Below are 23,766 nucleotides of genomic sequence, written 5' to 3'. Positions count from 1 at the left end.
AATTTGTTAGACAATGTCTAGATAGACACCAGATGTTAGACAGTGAAAAGTTTGACAGGGACAAGAGTCAGACAAACTAAAGTTAGACATGTAAAAAGGTCGACACAAAAATGGTCGACATTCTTTTAACAATTTTTAGGTTTAGGCACTTACCCCCACAGTTAGGGTTAGGCACCAGGAGGGAGGGTTAGGCACCAGGAGGGTTAGGGTTTGGGTGAAGATTAGGGCTAAAAAAAAAATAAAAAAAATTGTCAACCATTTTTGTGTCGACCATTTTCACTATCTAACTAATTACTGTCTATCTCTTATACCACACCCATTCTCCCTGAATGACATGTTGCCTTCTTGGGCACGGAGACATTTATGCCCTATGAATGGTTTTAATATGTACTTCCTGCCAAAGGAGGGAGTGGAGAATTTTCAAGGTATTTTCTGTATGTTTCAATAATATAGTAGGAGAAACTACTTGTGGAATTTCCAAAGACCAACTCTGAACACAGATTTTCTATAAGACATCTGCGGGACCAGGAAACAAGTAAGGATACAAATGTCATGTTTTGTAATGCATAATATTTGGAACATTAGAAAAGGGTTTTTAAATATTGATATCAGCTCCCTTTAGCATGGGTGATAGTGAGGACTGTATAAAATATTGGTATCAGCCTCCTTTAGCGTGGGTGATAGTGAGGACTGTATAAAATATCAGTATTAGCCTCCTTTAGCATGGATAATAGCGAGGACTGTATAAAATATTCGTATCAGCCTCCTTTAGCATGGATAATAGTGAGGACTGTATAAAATATCTGTATCAGCCTCCTTTAGCATGGGTAATAGTGAGGACTGTATAAAATATCGGTATCAGCCTCCTTTAGCATGGATAATAGTGAGGACTGTATAAAATATCCGTATCAGCCTCCTTTAGCATGGGTAATAGTGAGGACTGTATAAAATATCCGTATCAGCCTCCTTTAGCATGGGTAATAGTGAGGACTGTATAATATAACAGTATCAGCCTCCTGTAGCATGGGTGATAGTGAGAACGGTATAAAATATCAGTATCAGCCTCCTTTAGCGTGGGTGATAGTGAGGACTGTATAAAATATTGGTATCGGCCTCCTTTAGCATGGGTGACAGTGAAGACTGTATAAAATATCGGTATCGGCCTCCTTTAGCATGGGTGATAGTGAAGACTATAAAATATCGGTATCAGCCTCCTTTAGCATGGGTGATAGTGAGGACTGTATAAAATATCAGTATCAGCCTCCTTTAGCATGGGTGATAGTGAGGACTGTATAAAATATCGGTATCAGCCTCCTTTAGCATGGGTGATAGTGAGGACTGTATAAAATATCAGTATCAGCCTCCTTTAGCATGGGTGATAGTGAGGACTGTATAAAATATCGGTATCAGCCTCCTTTAGCATGGGTGATAGTGAAGACTGTATAAAATGACGAATTTGCAAATACAGGTAGAACTCATTGTTGGAAAGCAAATATTTGGACTTCAAATCCTGGAAGGCGTACAATAAACCCCCAGGATCAAACACATCTCTAATAGCGTATAACCAGCGCTAGAGAACAATTAAAAGATGATGGACGGTTTTAAAATAAATGAACAAATATTTAATAAGACAAAAAAAATCATTTATAATCATATCTAATCTATCATATATACTGATAATCTGACAGTGTAGATGCATCTAAAAAATACACACATTAGAAAAAGTTATAAAAAAATGTTAAAAAAGTAAAAGCATGCATAAAAGACACCATTAGTCCGTTCCTGTAACAATTGATTGGTTAGAAGGAAAATTCTCTCTTTTATCTGACCCCAGGTTGATAATTTTTAGCAGCAAATAAAGACTTTACCACTGATGAAAGCTGAGCGTCCATTGCTCAGCGTAACATTCTGACACACTATCCGGACTCCTGGAATCATTCTGATCCATTTGGACTCTGGACCTCATTCAGACCCACTCGCAAGCACTGAGCACTCGCAAGCGGGTCGATGTTTAGGCCCTGCACATGCGCAGCGGCCGCACTGTGCGTGCGCAAGTCCCGGGGTGAGAAATTCTCTTGCTCCGGGGCTCGCTACCAATGGGGCGGCTGTCGATGTTGATTGACAGCTCGCCCCGTTTAGTAGGCGGGGAGGGGGGTGGTTTCACAAACGGAGGCGTTCCTTAAGGAACACATGCCACTTTGTGGGCGGCCGCATTGACATCAGCAGTGATGTCAGTGGGGAGCTTCCTGCTCGATCAGAGCGCTCCCTGGGGCTTCCGGTTGCTGAGACCAAACCTCATGGGTCTCGTCACAAGCCCCGATAGTCGCGATGGTCTTGACCATCATCATCATCACGCTGGCATTTTGTGAGCGTCTCTATCCCTTTTGCCATCATCTGTTGCAGCTCTTGGATTACTCCTTGTGGATTGTGCTCCAGGCTTCCTGTTGGACTCGCTGGATGCCAGATTTTTCCCTTAAAGCGACCTTATCCATCAGCGGTAAAGTCTTTATTTGCGCGTATTATTATCTTATAGTACATCTCTAATAGCAGCTATACCCCCTCACCCTCCAGGCCAAATATCTAGCGTTTTCTAGACCAGGGATAAACATATGATTACCCCATAACGTGTTGCTCAGGAATATAGTATGTCGCCTGCATACATTGCGGGTTATTTGCAGCCAAACCAAAGATGGAAGATGGTCTTTAGGGGTATACAGGACTGCAGCTAGTGACTAAGGGTAAGCTAATTCTTCCTCCAAGGATTTATAGGAATAAGTCTCAGAACCCATCAGCCAATCAGGTACAGTTTATACCGAAAGAATACAGCATTGGTAAACGCCGAGACATGCGGCACTGCCGGTCCACCTTCAGCTTTAATTACATACATCTTGGCCCTAGATATACGTGGTTTCCCAATCCTCCATACAAACTTAAGAAATAGATTAGTAATTTTAACAATATCAGGTCTCGATAGTCTTATTGGCAACATATGAATAGTGTAGGCCAATTAGGTAATATGACTGATTTCAGCAATGCCACCCTACCCATGAGAGATAACGGGAGACCATGCCAAACCTCCCATAATATTGTTACTTCAGCTATCACAGGAGAGATAACGGGAGACCATGCCAAACGTCCAATAATCTTGTTACTTCAGTTATCACAGGAGTGACATTCAGATCATATCATTTAGTCATATCAGCTGGAATGTAAATACTTAAGGTGCGTACTCACATAACGATTTTTTTAACGATAACGACGTCGTTATCGTAAAATCGTTCATCTTTTTAAGCTGAACGATAATCGTTCATGCCCGTTCACGTTTGTAGTTTATCGAAGACTCATCCATTCTGACTGTCCAACAAACATTTTTCATTCAGAAAATCGTTCATGTTGTGCAGAATGAACGATAAACGATGAACGATTTCCATTCACTGTATGCATGATTAAAAAATCATACATTGTTCATAATTTTTTTAAATCGTTCATTATTTTAGTAACCAATGATTTTTAGTGAGCGATTTTCGTTCACTTTTTCAAGGGAAAATCTGAAAGAAAATCGTTCACTAAAATCATTGGTTTCTAACATCGTTGTGTGTGTATGCAGCTTTAGATATATGAGTTGCTCTCCCGCCAATCAGAATTGGCCTAAACATTGTATAGAAGAAGATATAGTAGAGGGCCCTGGAGTGTTAACATAAAGAACCTCAGACTTGTGGAGATTGACTTTATATCCAGCGTAAGAGCCAAATAGTGACAACAATGAAAGAACGACAGGACTTTGGAAGATCTGACACAAACATGAGCATGTCCTCTGCAAATAAGCAAAGCTTAAGCATTAACTTCCTAAAAGGAACACCTGTAAAACCCTCATATTGATGAAGAGCTATAGCAAGGGGTTCCAATGCCAGAGGAAATAGTAGTGGTGGAAGGGGAAACCCCTGTCCTGTGCCCTTCTGAATCTCATATGTGGTAGATAAATAGCCGTTGGTAGAACCTGAGTTATTGGATCACTATATAATGCTTGAAGTACAGACACAAAATCCAAATCTTCCTAATGTTTAAATTAAATGGTCCCAAGTGACCAAATCAAAAGCCTTTTCGGGATTCATTGAAATTATAGCACGAGACTGAGGAGCACCTGGGAGACCAAGAGCTAGCACTTTCCGTGTATTGACCACTGAGTGTCTACCCAACATAAACCCAGTTTGGTCTGTAGAATTTATAGTGGGTAAAATAAACTTCAATCGATCAGATAAGATTTTAGTTAACATTTTGTAATCAACGTCCAACAGTGATATCTGTCGCTATGACCCCCGGATCTTCCGGCTAACGATTAGATTTGGGCAGCACTTTGATAACAGCCGAATTAAAATATAAATCCAATCTACCTTCTTTCAAGATAAAGTTACAGACATCCGTCAAGGAATCACTCGCTCTGTTTATCAATATTTTGTCACATTCTCCTGAAAGCCATCCGGCCCCGGTGCTGTAAGTCGTTTCAATCCTGTGATAGACTTAACTACTTCTGGAACAAGCAAGGACTCGGCCTGTTCTACCGATTTACGGGGCGTGGAGATGTTTGCCCAAAAAGCAGTTTTCTGGGCTGTATCAATAGGATCTTTTAAATAAAGAGAGATGTAAAAATCTCAATAATATATTTACCATTAGTAACTCGAGTACCATCCGGTCTGTTTAAAGCAGTAACCACTGTGGCTGATCTCTGGCTTTTCACTAGATTAGATAAAAGTCCACCAGATTTGTTTACATGTTTCTAAAACTGGAAGTTAGAAGAGAAGGCGAGGCGGGAGGACCGCTGTTCTAACACCTATTCAAACTGAGTCCCTGCTGTTATATAATCATTCTATTACTAAGCGTTGTGGAGGATTTAAACTTAGCGTAAGTCGCAGTTAACTTCTCCACAAGTATAATGACAAAATCTATTTTTTAAAATAATCTCCCCCCTCAGGACAGATTTGGGTGTCTGCCAAAACCATAGTGGGTCAGAGCTATGACCTTGATTGTTATGTACATAATCTTGTAATTTCACCTCTATCATATTTCTAAATGCAATGGAGAAAGAGAGATATGATGGGAAACGCCATTGGCGACAGGGTCCCGTGTCCATAGACAAAGCTAGGGTGCACCACACTAGAGCATGATCAGATAAACTTATTGGAGCACTCCCAGTATCCACAACTTTAGAGAATAGGATCGAGGTTGGGAAGATGTAATCGATATGGGATAAGGTACTATGAGCTGCAGACAGACAGGTAAAATCTCTATCGGTGGGGCGATGCACCTCCAACCGTTTACCAAGCCTAATTGGGAAATAAAAATATTTAAGCCCAGTTTGGGCTTAATCCATAGATTATCCATTGAGGACATTGCAGTCAAATTGAAATCTCCCCCAACCAATAGTTGAGAGTCCATATACGGGTACAATCCCCGGAGAAAGACTTTAGAATAGGTTGTAGGGGCTTAGACATTACACAACATGAAAATCTCAGACATCACTGATACCATATAAATAACATACCTCCCATCAGGGTCAGCAACAGTGGACTGAATTTTTGGATTTAAACACTTCTTTATCAGTATTGCTACCCCTCTGGCCTTGGAGGGATGAGGCATGCACCACCACAGAAAACCCCAATAGAGATAACTTGTTTCCGCATCTGACAAATGTGTTTCTTGTAACATTACTATATCGATTTGCATTTTTTTAAGGTACAAAATATTTTTTTTTTCCTTATTATAGGGGAATTTATTCCTCCAACATTCCAGGAACACACTTTTAACTCAGACATAAATTAAGGAATTGAGAATGGAAGTCAAAGTGAAAATATATATATCTAATCCAACATATAAAACGAAGACTTATGGCCTCCCATGCTAGGGTTACCAACTCCACCTCAGAAAAAAACAATTATAAATAACATTAATGAAAAAGCTAAAAAATTCTAGAAAAGTTCACAAAAAGGTAAAAAAAAATGTTATAATTAAAAACATATTATACAGAGGAATAACTTGAGCATCTAGTGGACATAGTTATAAAACAATTAAATGCAGTAATAACAAATAGACCATAAAGAATCCCAGATACAGTATATGGCTTATAAAATTGTCTATAGAATAAGATAAGAGCAGCAATGTGTTAGCCAGACAAATAACCCATATGGATAGTGGTATATACCAACTCGCTGTCTGCTTATTAGTTCTGTGATAGACTTGCACCTAAACATAACATATATATTGACAGCCAAAGGCACATCACAACCTAAACATGTAAATACAGTATAATTATAATAAGAAATAAAACAGGGAGATTCCTTATTCCGTTAATAAATGAAGGAAATGAAGGCGCTCTTGCAATGTCTCTGAGAACATCAAACCTAGTAAGAAAACCAAAGTGTCAGTGATATAATTATAAGAGAAATGTACAGAAAATATGTTGTGAATTCTCATCTAGGTTATGATGTAACCACTCCCAGGAGAAGACCATGATGACCATAACAAGGATAATACAACTTTTGTCTGAAAAGTATGCAATTATCAAATGAGCATCAAACATAAATGAGACAACAGGCAATAAAAGAACAGTAGAGATAGTACAAACAATATACTTAATAGAGATGTGCAGGTTCGGATTTACTCGGTTCTTTTTGCCAAAATTATCGCAAGTTCGGATTAGTTTGGATTTATTTTATTGGCTATCCAAAACACGTGATAGCTGATAGCCAATAAAATGCCATTTTTGAGATCCGAACAAGTCTGAGTAAAACCGAACCCGCACATCTCTAGTACTTAGTTATTCTGATCCATGACAGAAATCAGTGTGGAGTCGGTCTGTTCTTGATAGGCTTGTGTATCAGCTACAGTGGTAAAGTCTCTAGGACCTTGCGATGTGAATAACCTCAGCCGAGCAGAGTAGAGGATGGCAAAACGTTGACCAGCCTGTACAAGCTGAGAGCAGACCGGAGTCATTTCTCTGCGGGCTCTGGATACTTCTGCAGAATAATCCTGAAAAATGGAAATACGTTTGCCATGCCAGGAGAGCGAGCCTTGTTTCCTGGCAGTAGACCAAATTAGTTCCTTATGGCGGAAGTTTAGACATTTAGACATTTAAATATAACTGTATGATGAGAATCACGAAAAGTTCCATGGACCTTAATTCCTCCGAGAGGCCAAGAAGCTCAGGAAGATCAGATAATAGAAATTTGGTAATATCGGGGCCCTTGACAGGCTGGCTTAGTCCCACCTGGTGGAGATGGTTGCGTCTTGACTGATTTTCGAGGTCGTCAACCTTGGAGAGTAGCTGTTGTTGCATGGTAGTTAGTGAAGACACTGATTTCAATTCAGTTATATCATGAAAATTAGCCCCAATACGGTTCTCATTTTCAGAGACTTAGGGGCATATGGATCAAAGCTTGATGTGAGATAAAATTGTGAGATATACGTCACCAACCAATCAGCTTCTAACTTACAGTTTGCAGGCTGTGTTTAAGAAATGATAGTTTGGAGCTGATTGGTTGGTGATATATATTTCACAATTTTATCTCACATCAAGCTTTGATACATATGCCCCTTGATGTGATATACCAGACAACTGCGATTTTATGTCCGCTATTGCGCCCATAAATTTGTCAGCCTGTGTTTGCAGTGACGGTTCAACAGTTTCTTGAATAATCATATGCAGAAAAGACAGTAATTCCTAGCGCATACCTTACAGTATAAGTATATATCCAACTCGTTAGATTCATAAAATGAATGACTCAAAGTCTCAGTAATCTAATATGACATTTATCAGTGATAAAATCTACTAAGCGTATCACGCACTAAGCGTATTACCACCAGATATTTATACATAAGAACATTATCCCCTAAATGACATTATTACAAGTAGGGTTATTCCAGCATACACAGAAGTTATCCATATGTTTCTGGATTTTATATGTTGTACATTGATTAAAACACTCAAATGTAATAAATGTGAACAATTTTTTTGTCCTTTTTTCAGTATTTAAAACCATATGATGGACTGTCATTTGCTCCCATACATTACCAGGTTTTCATTCTAACCAGCCAGGCGGACAGATATCTGACAGTGTATGGCCAGGTGGACAGATATCTGACAGTGTATGGCCAGCTTAAGAGCTGGAACTAAAGCAGAGCTGAGTGGTGACCGATTGCAGCTAAAGCAGAGCTGAATGGTGACCGATTGCAGCTGAGGATAAAGCAGAGCTGAGTGGTGACTGATTGCAGCTGGAGATAAAGCAGAGCTGAGTGGTGACTGATTGCAGCTGGAGCTAAAGCAGAGCTGAGTGGTGACTGACTGCAGCTGGAGCTAATGCAGAGCTGAGTGGTGACTGATTGCAGCTGGAGCTAATGCAGAGCTGAGTGGTGACTGATTGCAGCTGGAGCTAATGCAGAGCTGAGCGGTGACTGATTGCAGCTGGAGATAAAGCAGAGCTGAGCGGTGACTGATTGCAGCTGGAGCTAAAGCAGAGCTGAGCGGTGACTGATTGCAGCTGGAGCTAAAGCAGAGCTGAGCGGTGACTGATTGCAGCTGGAGCTAAAGCAGAGCTGAGCGGTGACTGATTGCAGCTGGAGCTAAAGCAGAGCTGAGCGGTGACTGATTGCAGCTGGAGATAAAGCAGAGCTGAGCGGTGACTGATTGCAGCTGGGGATAAAGCAGAGCTGAGCGGTGACTGATTGCAGCTGGGGATAAAGCAGAGCTGAGCGGTGACTGATTGCAGCTGGGGATAAAGCAGAGCTGAGCGGTGACTGATTGCAGCTGGGGATAAAGCAGAGCTGAGCGGTGACTGATTGCAGCTGGAGCTAAAGCAGAGCTGAGCGGTGACTGATTGCAGCTGGAGCTAAAGCAGAGCTGAGCGGTGACTGATTGCAGCTGGAGCTAAAGCAGAGCTGAGCGGTGACTGATTGCAGCTGGGGATAAAGCAGAGCTGAGCGGTGACTGATTGCAGCTGGAGATAAAGCAGAGCTGAGCGGTGACTGATTGCAGCTGGAGATAAAGCAGACTGAGCGGTGACTGATTGCAGCTGGGGATAAAGCAGAGCTGAGCGGTGACTGATTGCAGCTGGAGATAAAGCAGAGTTGAGTGGTGACCGATTGCAGCTGGAGATAAAGCAGAGCTGAGTGGTGACCGATTGCAGCTGGAGATAAAGCAGAGCTGAGTGGTGACCGATTGCAGCTGGAGATAAAGCAGAGCTGAGTGGTGACCGATTGCAGCTGGAGCTAAAGCAGAGCTGAGTGGTGACCGATTGCAGCTGGAGATAAAGCAGAGCTGAGTGGTGACCGATTGCAGCTGGAGATAAAGCAGACTGAGCAGTGACACAGGGCAGCTATAACTGCAGGATACAGCAATAACACAAGGGAGCACAGAGAACTAGCACACAGCTAGCACTGTGTATAACGTTGCACTGGCAACTAAAGGATTTCCACACAGCCATTAAGTACCCAAGGAAGGTGCATGATTGGTTGCTAGGACTCCCAGGATGATGCTGTGACTGGATAGGCAGAACAGGTCACATGCCCAAATCCAAGATGGCGGCACCCAGTAGCTGCCTGTCATGAGCCACAGCCTGCAGTCCACCGGAAGCCAGTACCCCCGCCGAAGGGACCCCGCCAGTGCACCCGGACAGGTAAGGTCTGCAACCTCCGGCGTTGCACAGCCCTGGTCGTGACAAGGATTCTATCAGGAGATACATTGTACAAAACATTATACTCTGGCTAATTTGTCTGTACTGTAAAAGGAATCAGATGATATTCTCTATGAAAGATCTGTTTTGGGATCACCAATGAATGTGAAATAAATAGACATAAAGAATAAAACGCTGATCAATATTGAGGGATTTGGAATAAAGAATTTATCACAATATATAACGATATACAAATGAGAAAGACACGTGTATATATACACATAAATATGAGTAATTAATGGTAGGGCCGTACGGCTCAGAATTTCCTTATTACACACGCTTCATTCTATATTCACATTTCTAATTATCTTAATATATCACTGACTGTATATAATCTATACACGTTACAGCTAACAATAAGTTATATATTATACATGTGCATCAATGACTGACAACCTCTTCTAGTTCTTCCTTGGTGTTAGCAGAACAAGGCAGTGACCCTCCTGATGAGTAGAGGAGACCATTGGGAGAGGCTGAGAGAGGAGGTTACAGAGAGTAGATTGGAGACATGAGGTGATTGGGGACTGTCAGTAGCGATACTGATATCACCCATGATTATGGTGGAGATGTCTGAGGATAGGAAGTGAGGGAGCCAGGCAGAAATATGTTCCAGAGATTGTTGGGGTGGCCCAGGTGGGCGATAGACAGCAACACGCAGAGAGAAAGGGGTGACAGTCCTGATAGAATGTACAAATGATGTAAATGTGAGTGATGGTACCTGTGGGAGAACTGTGTATGTGATAGATTGGGACAGTAATATTCCAACTCCTCCTCCTTTACTATTACCTGGCCTGGAGGTGTGTGTGACGTGTAGTCACCGTGTGACAGTGCTGCAGGGGAGGGAGTGTATGATTGTGTGACAGTGCTGCAGGGGAGGGAGTGTCTGATTGTGTGACAGTGCTGCAGGGGAAGGAGCGTCTGATTGTGTGACAGTGCTGCAGGGGAGGGAGCGTCTGATTGTGTGACAGTGCTGCAGGGGAGGAAGCGTCTATTGTGTAACAGTGCTGCAGGGGAGGGAGCGTCTGATTGTGTGACAGTGCTGCAGGGGAGGGAGCGTCTGATTGTGTGACAGTGCTGCAGGGGAGGGAGCGTCTGATTGTGTGACAGTGCTGCAGGGGAGGGAGCGTCTGATTGTGTGACAGTGCTGCAGGGGAGGGAGCGTCTGATTGTGTGATAGTGCTGCAGGGGAGGGAGTGTCTGATTGTGTGACAGTGCTGCAGGGGAGGGAGCGTCAGATTGTGTGACAGTGCTGCAGGGGAGGGAGTGTCTGATTGTGTGACAGTGCTGCAGGGGAGGGAGTGTGATTGTGTGACAGTGCTGCAGGGGAGGGAGCGTCTGATTGTGTGACAGTGCTGCAGGGGAGGGAGCGTCTGACTGTGTGACAGTGCTGCAGGGGAGGGAGTGTCTGATTGTGTGACAGTGCTGCAGGGGAGGGAGTGTCTGATTGTGTGACAGTGCTGCAGGGGAGGGAGTGTCTGATTGTGTGACAGTGCTGCAGGGGAGGGAGCGTCTGATTGTGTGACAGTGCTGCAGGGGAGGGAGCGTCTGATCGTGTGACAGTGCTGCAGGGGAGGGAGCGTCTGATCGTGTGACAGTGCTGCAGGGGAAGGAGCGTCTGATTGTGTGACAGTGCTGCAGGGGAGGGAGCGTCTGATTGTGTGACAGTGCTGCAGGGGAGGGAGCGTCTGATTGTGTGACAGTGCTGCAGGGGAGGGAGCGTCTGATTGTGTGACAGTGCTGCAGGGGAGGGAGCGTCTGATTGTGTGACAGTGCTGCAGGGGAGGGAGCGTCTGATTGTGTGACAGTGCTGCAGGGGAGGGAGCGTCTGATTGTGTGACAGTGCTGCAGGGGAGGGAGCGTCTGATTGTGTGACAGTGCTGCAGGGGAGGGAGCGTCAGATTGTGTGACAGTGCTGCAGGGGAGGGAGCGTCTGATCGTGTGACAGTGCTGCAGGGGAGGGAGCGTCTGATCGTGTGACAGTGCTGCAGGGGAGGGAGCGTCTGATCGTGTGACAGTGCTGCAGGGGAGGGAGCGTCTGATCGTGTGACAGTGCTGCAGGGGAGGGAGCGTCTGATTGTGTGACAGTGCTGCAGGGGAGGGAGCGTCTGATTGTGTGACAGTGCTGCAGGGGAGGGAGCGTCTGATTGTGTGACAGTGCTGCAGGGGAGGGAGCGTCTGATTGTGTGACAGTGCTGCAGGGGAGGGAGCGTCTGATTGTGTGATAGTGCTGCAGGGGAGGGAGCGTCTGATTGTGTGACAGTGCTGCAGGGGAGGGAGCGTCTGATTGTGTGACAGTGCTGCAGGGGAGGGAGCGTCTGATTGTGTGATAGTGCTGCAGGGGAGGGAGCGTCTGATTGTGTGACAGTGCTGCAGGGGAGGGAGCGTCAGATTGTGTGACAGTGCTGCAGGGGAGGGAGTGTCTGATTGTGTGACACTGCTGCAGGGGAGAGAGTGTCTGATTGTGTGACAGTGCTGCAGGGGAGGGAGTGTCTGATTGTGTGACAGTGCTGCAGGGGAGGGAGTGTCTGATTGTGTGACAGTGCTGCAGGGGAGGAAGTGTCTGATTGTGTGACAGTGCTGCAGGGGAGGGACTGTCTGATTGTGTGACAGTGCTGCAGGGGAGGGAGTGTCTGACTGTGTGACAGTGCTGCAGGGGAGGGAGTGTCTGATTGTGTGACAGTGCTGCAGGGGAGGGAGTGTCTGATTGTGTGACAGTGCTGCATGGGAGGGAGTGTCTGATTGTGTGACAGTGCTGCAGGGGAGGGAGTGTCTGTGTGACAGTGCTGCAGGGGAGGAAGTGTCTGATTGTGTGAGCCATGTTTCAGGTTAACCTATTTAGAAAACCCACTTAGTTATTCCACACTTAGTGTATTACCACAGTTAGTTGCCCCCTCAGCTAGCTGCCCCTAAGACTGAATGGTAAGAAATAGTCTGGCTAAGACACAGGCCTACATCTGAGCCAATTGGTCACTGGAATGAAATGCAGAGTGATGAAAGGACATACATAGCACTGTGTGTGTGTGTATATAACAGGCAGTGTGCTACTATAATCTATGCTTCACTTATCCCCATCACACACAGGTAATGACAATTACAGCAACTCATTACATCACATACGTATTATATCAGATGTCTGTTTAATTCTGTTCTTCATGACTGTGTAATATATAATTCCCTTTTTAAAGTTAGATTGTTGGAAAATGTACCAATGTTTAGTCTACTGATGGCGCTGTGTATTGTCCATTCTACTATTGCTGGCACTCAAAATGCAAAAGGTTTGCCAAAATATTTGAAGTGTTGGAATTATTTAAAGGATTTTTTTAGGTCTATCAGTTCATGTTTTTTATGTATTATTTGATGTGTAACAAGATTTGATTTTTGTGTAAAACATTTCCCACATTCAGGACATGAAAATGGCCTCTCACCTGTGTGACTTCTCTGATGTCTAACAAGATCTGATTTCTCTGTGAAACATTTCCCACACTCAGAACATGAAAATGGCCTCTCCCCTGTGTGACGTCTCTGATGTATAACAAGATGTGATTTATTTGTGAAACATTTCCCACAGTCAGAACAGAGAAAGTTTTTATCACCTCTGTGAGCTGTACTGCGTGTAGCAATATTAGAGGTATCAGGGGAACATTCATTATGATTAGAGAAACCAGACGATATATTTGCACTGTGATGTACTGGGTGCAAATTTAGAGTAAAGGAGATGTCTCCTGGAGAAAACTGTCTGATGTTATCTTCTATTTTAAAATATGGACTCAAAATTAAATCTCCCTCCGAGGTCTTGATTGCGCATCCATCTGTAGGAAATAAAATGTATGTATAAAATTCCTACTATTACTAAGTTCTCAATGTTTAGTGGTTTTGTTTCTTTTTGCCAGATTACAAGTAATTGAACATTTACAAAATAACAAAGATGACCCTGGTCTTAAAATATAATGAGAACCACATCACGCAGCTCTGACAGCCCTCATCAGTTGGCATTGGGTATTTCATGGACTGTAGGTTTGTGCAGCAATATACTGTTGGTGAGGGGTATAGACAGCAAATAAGGGGTGTATAGTAGTAATGTGCAGCATTCACTGTGAGTGAGGGGTATAGACAGCACATAAGGGGGTGTATAGTAGTAATGTGCAGCATATAATGTAGGTGAGGAGTATAGACAGCACATAAGGGGGTGTATAGTAGTAATGTGCAGCATATACTGTGGGTGAGGGGTATAGGCAGCACATAAGGGGGTGTATAGTAGTACTGTGCAGGATATACTGTGGGTGAGGGGTATAGGCAGCACATAAGAGGGTGTAGAGTAGTAATGTGCAGCATATACTGTGGGTGAGGGGTACAGACAGCACATAAGGGGGTGTATAGTAGTACTGTGCAGGATATACTGTGGGTGAGGGGTATAGGCAGCACATAAGAGGGTGTAGAGTACTACTGTGCAGCATATACTGTAGGTGAGGGGTATAGACAGCACATAAGGGGGTGTATAGTAGTAATGTGTACAGTTAGACTGTCATGCTGTGTATATGTAACATTGCCAGGTGACATATGAAAGGTATTAGAGGAAGTCTATCTGTGGCCGTGTCCTCTGTCTCTGAGGCAGGAAGCACAGAACAGCTGGAGGGTGCGGGATGTCACACATGACTACGAGGAGATAACTAGAGAAGGGACCACTCATTATCATAGATCCCCCTCCTCATTACCAATCCTCTGAGTCCCATTGTTCTATCCCGGTAACTCTCAGACACTAAGACGCTCACACCACAGGGGGTAACTAGTAATCAGGGGGAGTGTACATCACACCCAGCCCCCCTGCAGGGATACCCAATACCAGGGGACACACTAATGAGTTACCTGCACAGGGGTGTACACCTACATTGTGGGCCCTGAGCTGTATTACAAGGACAGGACAGGAGGGGGTTGGGGCTCAGTACTATGTAACGTCTCTGGGGTGTGGAGTTTAAGCTCCTACAAGAAGATACTGGAGAACGGAGCTTTGTCTCCTGCCAGCAGGACGGTATTACAGGATGGTACAGTGGGAAGAAGTCCCGGCCTTGGTGGTTTTAGGCTGCTGGACTATGCATCTCCTCACACTTCTGAGAGTTGTGTCACTGGATGGGCATGCAGGAGGTGATTGCAGTGACTGACATCCGTCAGTACTTGGGATGTGGGCCGCTGCCCCCTCCCAGGTACACTGTGTGTTTAAAATCTGATCTAAGGGACTGGAGAAGAACATGGCGACTGCTTTAGGTACCACTTAGTGTGATGTACTGTATTGTATTACTACCATAACACACAATAAAGATAAAGATATAGTTCCCTGTTGTCCTGTCTGTGCGATCAATGAATTGTAATATTACATAGGGGTACATAATAAGCTAAGTTTCAATACCCAGGTACCTTAAACCAGCACATTGCATAGAGAGTGTGGGGAGGAGACTGGTCAGATCTCTGGGCTGGTAACACACAGTGACATGATGTGAGGGGGAGAGCAGGAGTATAATAGGGAAGGATGGCTCCTGACTCCGCCACTAGACAGATACATTTCCCTCATTAGTTTGTACTGTTGTAGTGATTGAGCAAGAATCATATATGACTCTTTTCTGAGTAAATGTTTATTACTCACCTGTGCTGATATCTGTAGGGATTTCCTCCTCCTTACACTGCTGATCACCCCTCACATACATCTCTTCTTCTCCCTCTATATCTTCTGCCTTCATATCAGTCACATATGTCTCTTCTTCTCCCTCTGTATCTTCTGCCTTCATATCAGTCACATACATCTCCTCTTCTCCCTCTATATCTTCTGCCTTCATATCAGTCACATATGTCTCTTCTTCTCCCTCTGTATCTTCTGCCTTCATATCAGTCACATACATCTCCTCTTCTCCCTCTATATCTTCTGCCTTCATATCAGTCACATATGTCTCTTCTTCTCCCTCTGTATCTTCTGCCTTCATATCAGTCACATACGTCTCTTCTTCTCCCTCTATATCTTCTGCCTTTATATTAGCCAGACTTTCACCCTAAGTAACCCACAAAACAATAAAATAACAGTTTAGAAATGTCAGATTTCATTAAAATTACATTAATTAGAAGAATTCTGGTTAATAAGACACCCACAGCTTCCTACATATCATATAAAGACACTTTGGTATATTGGTGAGACCCTAAATCCCACCTACCTGATGCTCCTGTGGGATCCTGTGATTCTCCTCTGTACAATCCTGTGAATAAAGAGGACGGGGACATCTCTCTGGGGTATTTCTGTTACTGGGCCCATCTGTAGGAGACACACAGTGACTGAGGGCCTGATTCAGCTTTGGGAATAAAGTGAGAAAGAGCATGTAACTGTGTACCAGTACAATCCAAGTTGCAATGCAAGGGGTGCAAATACATAGATTATTTTGCATGTAGGGTAAATACTAGCTGCTTTTGCAAGTAGCCCACACATACTGCACAGCTTTATTTTTACACTGCAATTTAGATGTCAGTTTGGAAACCTCCCTCCCAACTCTAAATCTCTCTGCTCATTATACATCTGCCCCACCTGCAGTGCAGCATGGTTTCACCAAGATGATCAGTTATGTGCTAATTCTCACTCTGTTCCCAAAGCTGAATCAGGCCTTGAGTACATTGTATATGTGATTATCAGATGATGTGTGTATATAGGGGCCCTCACACCTGCTCTCCCCTGTACAATAAATGACAGTCTCCTCTTACCCAGTGATGTGAGGGGCCGGTGATTCTCTATCATCATGTCCTTGTACAGACCCCTGTGTTCCTCTATATACTCCACCTCCTGCATGGAGACATAGACAGTGACATCCTGACACCTTATAGGAACCTGACATACACAATGATACAGTCATCACCCACACACATCCCCTGGTGTTACTGTATAATGGCCCATTCCCAGCAGTCACCTCTCCAGTCATCACCCAGACACACCCACTGGTGTTACTGTACAATGTCCCATTCCCAGCAGTCACTTCTCCAGTCATCACCCAGACACATCCCCTGGTGTTACTGTACAATGTCCCATTCCCAGCAGTCACCTCTCCAGTCATCACCCAGACACATCCCCTGGTGTTACTGTATAATGTCCCATTCCCAGCAGTCACCTCTCCAGTCATCACCCAGACACATCCCCTGGTGTTACTGTATAATGTCCCATTCTCAGCAGTCACCTCTCCAGTCACCACCCAGACACATACCCTGGTGTTACTGTATAATGTCCCATTCCCAGCAGTCATCTCTCCAGTCACCACCCAGACACATCCCCTGGTGTTACTGTATAATGTCCCATTCCCAGTAATCACCTCTCCAGTCACCACCCAGACACATCCCCTGGTGTTACTGTATAATGTCCCATTCCCAGCAGCCACCTCTCCAGTCACCACCCAGACACATCCCCTGGTGTTACTGTATAATGTCCCATTCCCAGCAGCCACCTCTCCAGTCATCACCCAGATACATCCCCTGGTGTTACTGTATAATGTCCCATTCCCAGCAGTCACCTCTCCAGTCATCACCCAGACACATCCCCTGGTGTTACTGCATAATGTTCCATTCCCAGCAGTCACCTCTCCAGTCAGCAGCTGAATGTTATTGTTGATGAGTTCCAGCATCTTCTGGTCATTGTGTCTCTCATGTATCAGTGAGTGAGGTGGAGGCACCGTGATGGGACTCTGGGCCCTGCTCAGTCCTCCTGACACACGGGGATGGCTGCTGGGAGTCTCATGCTCACCGGATGTCTTCTTCACTTCTTCACTACTGTGTAATCCTGTGTATTGGGGGAGACATCAATGAGGAGGTCAATTAAACTCCACCTAAATGGGGCTGTTTATTTAGATGATCACTTTGCATAATATACAAGAAGACTATTTCACTAAAGCAAGTATTATAACAATCTCCTATATACAAGAAAATGTAGAGTATATAGTATCTCCTGCAGCTCCAACATCTTTGTGTCAGTGACAGAAAGAAAACAACATATAATTCCCAACTCCAGTGAGGACTGTGGGACTAATACTAATATCTGAGACCAGCTCCCTGCTGCTTGCTTAATAATATATATATAAGTGATGTCACTGTGACACTCCCAGATCCACTCACCTCCCCAGTCACGTCCCTGTATTATTACTATAGATATAAGTGATGTCACTGTGACACTCCCAGATCCTCTCACCTCCCCAGTCATGTCCCTGTATTATTACTATAGATATAAGTGATGTCACTGTGACACTCCCAGATCCTCTCACCTCCCCAGTCATGTCCCTGTATTATTACTATAGATATAAGTGAAGTCAATGTGACACTCCCAGACCCTCTCACCTCCCCAGTAAGCAGGTAGATGATCTCCAGGGTGAGATGTAAGATCCTCTCAGTCCTGTGACTCTCGTCCTTGTCCATCCTCAGTGAATCAGAGAGAATATAGAATGTGTAATAAATAGTAATAAAGACTCTGGTTCCTCACAGCAGGACTGTCTAGGAATATATAAAATAAATATAATAAATATCACAGAGAACACATGTAACACAGTCAGACATGTTACACTGGGTGATCAGTAAGTCTCCCCTTTCCCCCCAGCCATAGAGCCCTGGTCAATGTCTGTCAGATGTTCCTGTGACCCAGCCCCATAAGGCTCCTCAGAGGCCGTCACACATCTCTGTACTGTATAAGGTTACACCAATGCTCCTCTCGTGGCCGGGGGACTTATTCCTCCCAGACACATATTTGGTACAATTTGCTCCACGTGAATCTTTTACAAACACATGAATTAGGGATGTTGGGATTTTTTACTTTTGTTTTAAATTTATTCCAGAAACTGAGAGAGTCTGTGACTATACTGAGGTCATACAGATAACAGGGGTGTGAGGAGAGAGTACACAGGAGAGCAGAAGGGGTGCAGATATGGGGAGAGAGTCTGTGACTATACTGAGGTCATACAGGTAACAGGGGTGTGAGGGGAGAGTACACAGGAGAGCAGAAGGGGTGCAGATATGGGGAGAGAGTCTGTGACTATACTGAGGTCATACAGATAACAGGGGTGTGAGGGGAGAGTACACAGGAGAGCAGAAGGGGTGCAGATATGGGGAGAGGGGAACTAACGGAGGAATACAGAGCACACAACAGAGGGTGTAACAGCTGTACAGGCCACTCCCTTGTATAATAGGACACCACGGGCTGCGCCCCCTGTATAAGGCAACTCAGGCCACTCCCCCTGTATAGAACATAGGATGTTCCCTCTGAATAGTAAAGAGAAACAGGCCATAATAGGCACCACAGGCTGCTCTCCCTGTACAGTAGGACACCGCAGTCTGTTCCCACTGTATAGTAGGACACCACAGGCCACTTGTTCAGTATAGTAGGACACCACAGGCCACTCCCCCTGTATAGTAGGACACTACAGGTCACTCCCCTGGTATATAAGGACACCACAGGCGCTCTCCCTGTATAGGACACCGATGGCTGCTCCTTCTGTATAGTAGGACACACTGCAGGCTGCTCTAACTATATAATAGGACACCGCAGTATGCTTCACATGTAAAGTAGGACACCGCAGGCCACTCGACCAGTATAGTAGGGAAACACAGGCCACTTCCCCTGTATAGTAGGACACCACAGGCCACTCCCCCTGTATAGAAGAGTGCAACAAGCTGATACCGCTGTATAGGAAGGCACCACAGGTTGGTCCCCCTGTATGGTAGAACAACAAAGGATGCTCCGCCTGTATAGTAGAGTGCAACAGGCCGCTTCCCCTGTATAGTAGGATACCACTGGATGCTCCCCCTGTATAGTAGGACACTACAGACTGCTCCCGCTGTATAATAAGACACCACAGGCTGCTGTCCCTGTATAGTAGGACACAACAGGCTGCTATTCCTGTATAGTAGGACATCACAGGCCACTCCCCCTGTATAGTGTTGGACAACACATGCCAATCCCATTGTGCAGTAGGACAATGCAGGCTGCTACCACTGTGTAGGACACCACAGGCTGCTCCCCCTGTATAGGACGACACCACCGGCAGCTCCACCTATATAGTGTAGGACACCACAGGCCACTCCCTCTGTACAGTAAGATGCCATTACCTTCTTCTGTTTGACACTGCAAGGTTGCATTTTTCGCGCTTGAGTTAAAAAAAATTCCGTCAAGTCCATTCTCCCTTATATAATAATACTACCACATATACAGTCAGGTGCATAAATATTGGGACATTGACAGAATTTTCATATTTTGGCCTCTATTCACCATCACAATGGCTTTGAAATTAAACAAACAAGATGTGCTTTAACTGCAGACTTCCAGATTTAATTTGAGGGTAATTACATCCAAATCAGGTGAACGGTGTAGGAATTACAACGGTTTCTATATGTGCCTCCCACTTTTTAAGGGGCCAAAAGTAATGGGACTATCAACTCAAAAGCTATTGCCTTGTTATTTCATTATCAATTAAGCAGGTAAAAGGTCCGGAGTTGATTCTAGGTGTTACATTTGCATTTGGAATCAGTTGCTGTCGACTCTAAATATGAGATCCAAAGAGCTGTCACTATCAGTGAAGCAAGCCATCATTAGGCTGAAAAATCAAAACAAACCCATCAGATAGATAGCAAAAACATTAGGTGTGGCCAAATCAACTGTTTGGAACATTCTTAAAAAGAAAGAACGCACCGGAGAGCTCAGCAACACCAAAAGACCGGGAAAACAACTGTGGTGGATGACAGAAGAATTATTTCCCTGGTGAAGAAAAACCCCTTCACAACAGTTGGCCATATCAAGAACACTCTCCAGGAGGTAGGTGTATATGTGTCAAAGTCAACAATCAAGAGAAGACTTCACAAGAGTGAATATAGAGGGTTCACCACAAGATGTAAACCATTGGTGAGCCACAAAAACAGGAAGACCAGATTAGAGTTTGCCAAACAACATCTAAAAAAGCCATTACAGTTCTGGAACAACATCCTATGGACAGATGAGACAAAGATCAACTTGTACCAGAGTGGGGCGTGGCCTAACTGGCAGAGTGGACAGACGTGGCTTTATACAGCTCCTGCCTTACCTGTCCTTTATAGAGAAGAGCCTGCGTCTTACCCACTTGACACATCGCTGCTCAGACACCTGTGGGAGCCCACACCACCCTGGCTCCATAGCCCGGACTATTGGAGCGATTTGAGCCCCCTGCTCGATTGAGGCCTACTTCTCCCCCTGAAGCCGCGGCCTCGAGTTTGGAGCCTCCGTGGTCCGCGGGTTGTGCCTCCGCTAACGTTGCCGCTCCTGACCCCAGCTATCTTCCGGGGTGTGCCGCTACCTTCCTCCGTGGGGATCCTCCGGTGAGTGCCTCTCCCACTCCGTCTTATAAGCCCCCTGGACACCGCTTTAAGGAGCGCTGTTTTAATCGCGGCTGCCGCCGCCGCTGGCTCCTGCTGGGCCCCGTGAGGTGACACATCAGCCCACAGCTCTTTCCCCTTTGAAGAGGCTTTAACACTGGGCTCTGCCCCACCGCCCTCCTTGGTGACCATTTAAGGGGGTCTTGCAAAGCCCTGCAGGCCGCACGGATGTGTCCCCCTGGCTACATGTACACAGCCTCCAGCCCCAACTGAAACCTATAACACCCCTCCCAGTCCATACTCACTATAAGTGTGGGTTGTTGTCTCCAGGGAGTCGTCTGCCTTAAGGAACATTCTGAAGAGATGACTGGGCCTTCTTTCTCTGTATAACCCTCTGTGGTGTCCGTTATCCTGTTTAACTTGTGCTGGACTCAGTAATTATTCTCCATTACAGTGTTCTCTGATCCAGTGATACTGGTGCTCCCCCCGGTGGTCATAGCTTTTATTGCATGCCATAACAGCACTTGGCAGTAGATTTATATTTTTCACCTTTGTCGACAACACTTTTGAGCGATATTTATGTAAAAAAGGCTCTTAACCACAATGACTGTCTCTAACATACTACCATGAAACAAGGCGTTATACATCCATAATGGCTATATAATAATCCCCTGGCCTCTGGGGGTTGGTGATCGACTGCCTCAACTTTTCATATGACATCGTAACATTTAAACGAACGTTTACTGCCTATCATTAACCTACATTTTCAGCTACCTATATGCCATGGGCAAAACCGGGAAATCTGCTCACAAGAAAGAGACTCCTCATCCTAGAACAGAACCATCTCAATCTGACCTACGTCCATTTCTCTTGCCAACTCCTGCTAAACAAGACTCTATCTCTGACTCAATAGCATCTTCACCAGATCCATCAAATCCTCCTAGCCCTATGTCAATGGAGACCCCAGCAATGCAATCCTCTGCGAAGTCCAACAATGACATACAAGAACTTCTGACATACGTCAAGACATTACCGACAAAGTCAGACATCCAAAATACTCTTCGTCAGGAATTGGCGTCTGTTAAGCAAGATCTTTCTTTACTGTCGGACCGCCTTACGTCCCTAGAAGATAGTCAAGAACACACAGATTCCTCTTTGTCTAAGTTGACAACAATAGTTGCCCAACAATCAAGGGAACTACTCTCGCTTAAAACCAGAATGGAAGACTTGGACAATCGTGGCCGAAGAAACAACATACGCGTCAGGGGCTTGCCTGAGGATGTCCTCCCCTCAAACTTAATCGATGCTTTAACAAAGATTTTCAATGAAATTCTCGGCAATAACCCAAACGACAAGCTACAATTTGACCGAGTACATCGAGCTTTGCGGCCGCGTGGCTCCTCATCCGACCGCCCGAGAGATGTAATCTGCCGATTACACTACTTTGCCCAAAAAGAGGAAATAATGCGGAAAGTCAGGCAACTAGATGGTGTGGATTTTAATGGCGATGTTATTCACATCTTTCAGGACTTATCGTGGCACACTCTGCAACAGCGCCGAGCTCTACGCCCACTGACTGATGAGTTGCGCAAACGCCAATTAAAGTACAGATGGGGATTCCCCTTCCACCTGCAGGTGACTCTCTCGGGCAAATCGCACACTCTCTATAACCCCTCTGACCTATTATCCTTTTGTTCTGCTCTGGGCCTTCCGAAAATTGAAACTCCTGATTGGAAAGAACCATTAGCTCAATGGGACTTGCCCTCAACTGAATCACGGCCTTCCTCTTGGCAGACGGTCAGGAATCCTCAACGTCGAAACAGGTTTTCCCCAGATCATTCCGCAGCAGAAGTTACCTGATTGTGTATTTCCATTTCCCTTTTCTAGGATAGTGTTCACTATAGAGAGCTAATTTATATTTAATATTGACAGTGTTATATTTTCCCATAATGTAATGTTCACTAAACTTTAATATGTCTTGATGTTTATATCTAGAGTTTTATACCTTGCTAACCTTTTGAGGTTGAAGTTGACACCAATCCCCTGTGCCCCCTCACCCGCTTAATGTATATTACTACTGAGACTTCGGACCATAATTGTTGTTCCGTGGTTTCAGTCGCGGGTTTTTCAGTATTGTTTATCTTGCATATCTTGTTAATGTCTGTTTTTCAATGTTGTTTTCTTTTTTTTTTCTTTATTTGTTTTTTCTTTTTTTTCCCTTGGGTCTTTGAATGCCATTATTTTTTTGCCATCCATAATGTCCCTGCCTACTAAAATTTTAATCTCCTCCGTCAATGCCCGAGGATTAAATTCTCCAGAAAAGCGTTCTCAAATGTTGCGCGCTCTATGGGCAAATAGAGTTGATGTAGCACTGGTTCAGGAAACACATTTTAAAATTGCAGCGCGCCCTCAGTCTTTGTGTGATAGACATTATTCTGCTGCCTATTATAATAATAACCCAGAGGGGAAGTCGAAAGGCGTCGCAATTATTTTCTCACGCAAACTCCCCATTTCTGATGTAAACATACATAGATTGATTCCGGGTAGACTCCTCTTACTTACATGCCACATATATAATCAGGTCTTCACTTTCATCAATATTTATGCCCCCAACAAGGGCCAATATGATTTTCTCCGGTCTGCAATGGATATGGTTGACCCCCTACTTCAGGGTATTGTTCTTTTGGGAGGAGATCTTAAC

At 44.6% G+C, this 23,766-nt stretch overlaps 2 protein-coding genes across 2 annotated transcripts in view; one reads left to right on the top strand and one right to left on the bottom strand.

Annotated features, from left to right (window-relative positions):
* LOC148500914 (uncharacterized) overlaps positions 1-17,487 on the bottom strand; it is a 243,827-nt gene extending 226,340 nt beyond the window's left edge. The window contains exons 1-5 of the mRNA XM_088451194.1: positions 17,318-17,487; positions 16,455-16,533; positions 15,917-16,014; positions 15,358-15,757; positions 13,148-13,531 (exon numbers count right to left, since the gene is read on the bottom strand). Coding sequence (XP_088307320.1) covers positions 13,148-13,531; positions 15,358-15,757; positions 15,917-16,014; positions 16,455-16,533; positions 17,318-17,362 — 1,006 coding nt within the window. The 5' untranslated portion in view covers positions 17,363-17,487. The remainder of the gene's footprint in view (positions 1-13,147; positions 13,532-15,357; positions 15,758-15,916; positions 16,015-16,454; positions 16,534-17,317) is intronic.
* The window catches only part of LOC148500910 (uncharacterized), a 542,640-nt gene that overhangs the window by 197,443 nt on the left and 321,431 nt on the right, over positions 1-23,766 (top strand). The window lies entirely within an intron of this gene.

Source organism: Taudactylus pleione, unplaced genomic scaffold (genome assembly GCF_031769625.1).
Source record: "Taudactylus pleione unplaced genomic scaffold, aTauple2 ptg000540l, whole genome shotgun sequence".
Taxonomy (NCBI): domain Eukaryota; kingdom Metazoa; phylum Chordata; class Amphibia; order Anura; family Myobatrachidae; genus Taudactylus; species Taudactylus pleione.
Note: the sequence above shows the minus strand (reverse complement) of the source record. Positions and strands in the feature narration are given on the sequence as shown.